This window comes from Etheostoma cragini, chromosome 11 (genome assembly GCF_013103735.1).
Source record: "Etheostoma cragini isolate CJK2018 chromosome 11, CSU_Ecrag_1.0, whole genome shotgun sequence".
Taxonomy (NCBI): domain Eukaryota; kingdom Metazoa; phylum Chordata; class Actinopteri; order Perciformes; family Percidae; genus Etheostoma; species Etheostoma cragini.
This window is the reverse complement of record NC_048417.1, coordinates 1,650,582-1,651,700: the sequence shown is the minus strand read 5'-3', so window position 1 is coordinate 1,651,700 and position 1,119 is coordinate 1,650,582. Positions and strand designations below refer to the sequence as shown.

Genomic DNA, 1,119 nt, shown 5'->3' with positions numbered 1-1,119 from the left:
GACAACATGAGGGTTAAATACAATAGTTAAAGAAGAAGCATGTTAACATTATCGTTGTGATGATGTTAGCATGAAATGGGAAACATGTAGAGATATGGCTCTAAATATAAAGTCATTGCCAGGAATGAGCTCTAAATAGGAGACTAAGGAAGTCTACTTGCACAGTGTGATCCTCTCTCACCCAACATGGAGACGGAGGAGTCTGGACTGTCTCCCAGCATCCTGACAGGGTGCCTGATGAAGTGATGGTGTAGTACAGCCATCTTCTTCTCTGGGTCTACCGTGAACTAATAACAACAAGAATCAAGAACTTTATTTGCCATTTGTGTTTGCACACATAGGAACTCTTGTGCGGTTGTTACCTAGAAAGTCAAGTTTAAAAAGACACACAAAGCATTAACATTATAAATGAATAACATTGCACAAAACCATTAAAAAGTACAAATAAAAAGTAAATAAAATTGCATTCCTAAACTTGCCAAAAATATAATTGCATATTGCCATTTGCCCCTGAAGACAGCCCCTTCTAAAATATTAAAATGCACAATTATTATTAAATAAATACAGAAGATGCACAGGTATATTGCACATATGTGTTACATTACACAGACCCAAGCAGAATAGTTCATTTAGTTTTGGCCAAAAGTCTCACTGCGGCTGGAAAGAAGCTCTTGTAGAACCGTGTTCTCTTTGTAATAATGGCGTCCACACACACACACACACACACACACACTGGTTAGCTTGGAAACAGACGGCATGTGTTGGCAAAGCAGACGATCAGTTATGTAATACTTCATGGGCTCAGATTTTATTTTTATTTTTTTGAGGGGGGAGGGGGGGGGGGGTGTTACATAAGTCCCACAAGTCTCTGATGGTCCAACGTCTTTCTGCTATGACAACAACATAATTTCTTCACTTTTGTTTTTTCCTTTCTCTTTTTTCTTCTTGTTGTTTTTCCTATACTAAATATGACTATCCGATGTCTTTATTTACTGTAACTCCAACCTGCCTGTTGGACTGCAGATGGAAATTAGCCCCCGGGCCACAATCTGGCACATTTACATGTACTGTTGTGCAGGTTCATCAATGTGCATCAATGTCCTGAATTACTAAAATAAA

At 38.5% G+C, this 1,119-nt stretch overlaps 1 protein-coding gene across 1 annotated transcript in view; it reads right to left on the bottom strand.

Moving 5' to 3' along the window:
- Positions 1-1,119, bottom strand: part of pgap1 (post-GPI attachment to proteins inositol deacylase 1) — a 17,139-nt gene that overhangs the window by 11,470 nt on the left and 4,550 nt on the right. The window contains exon 4 of the mRNA XM_034885987.1: positions 182-287. Within this exon, the coding sequence (XP_034741878.1) occupies positions 182-287 (106 nt within the window). The remainder of the gene's footprint in view (positions 1-181; positions 288-1,119) is intronic.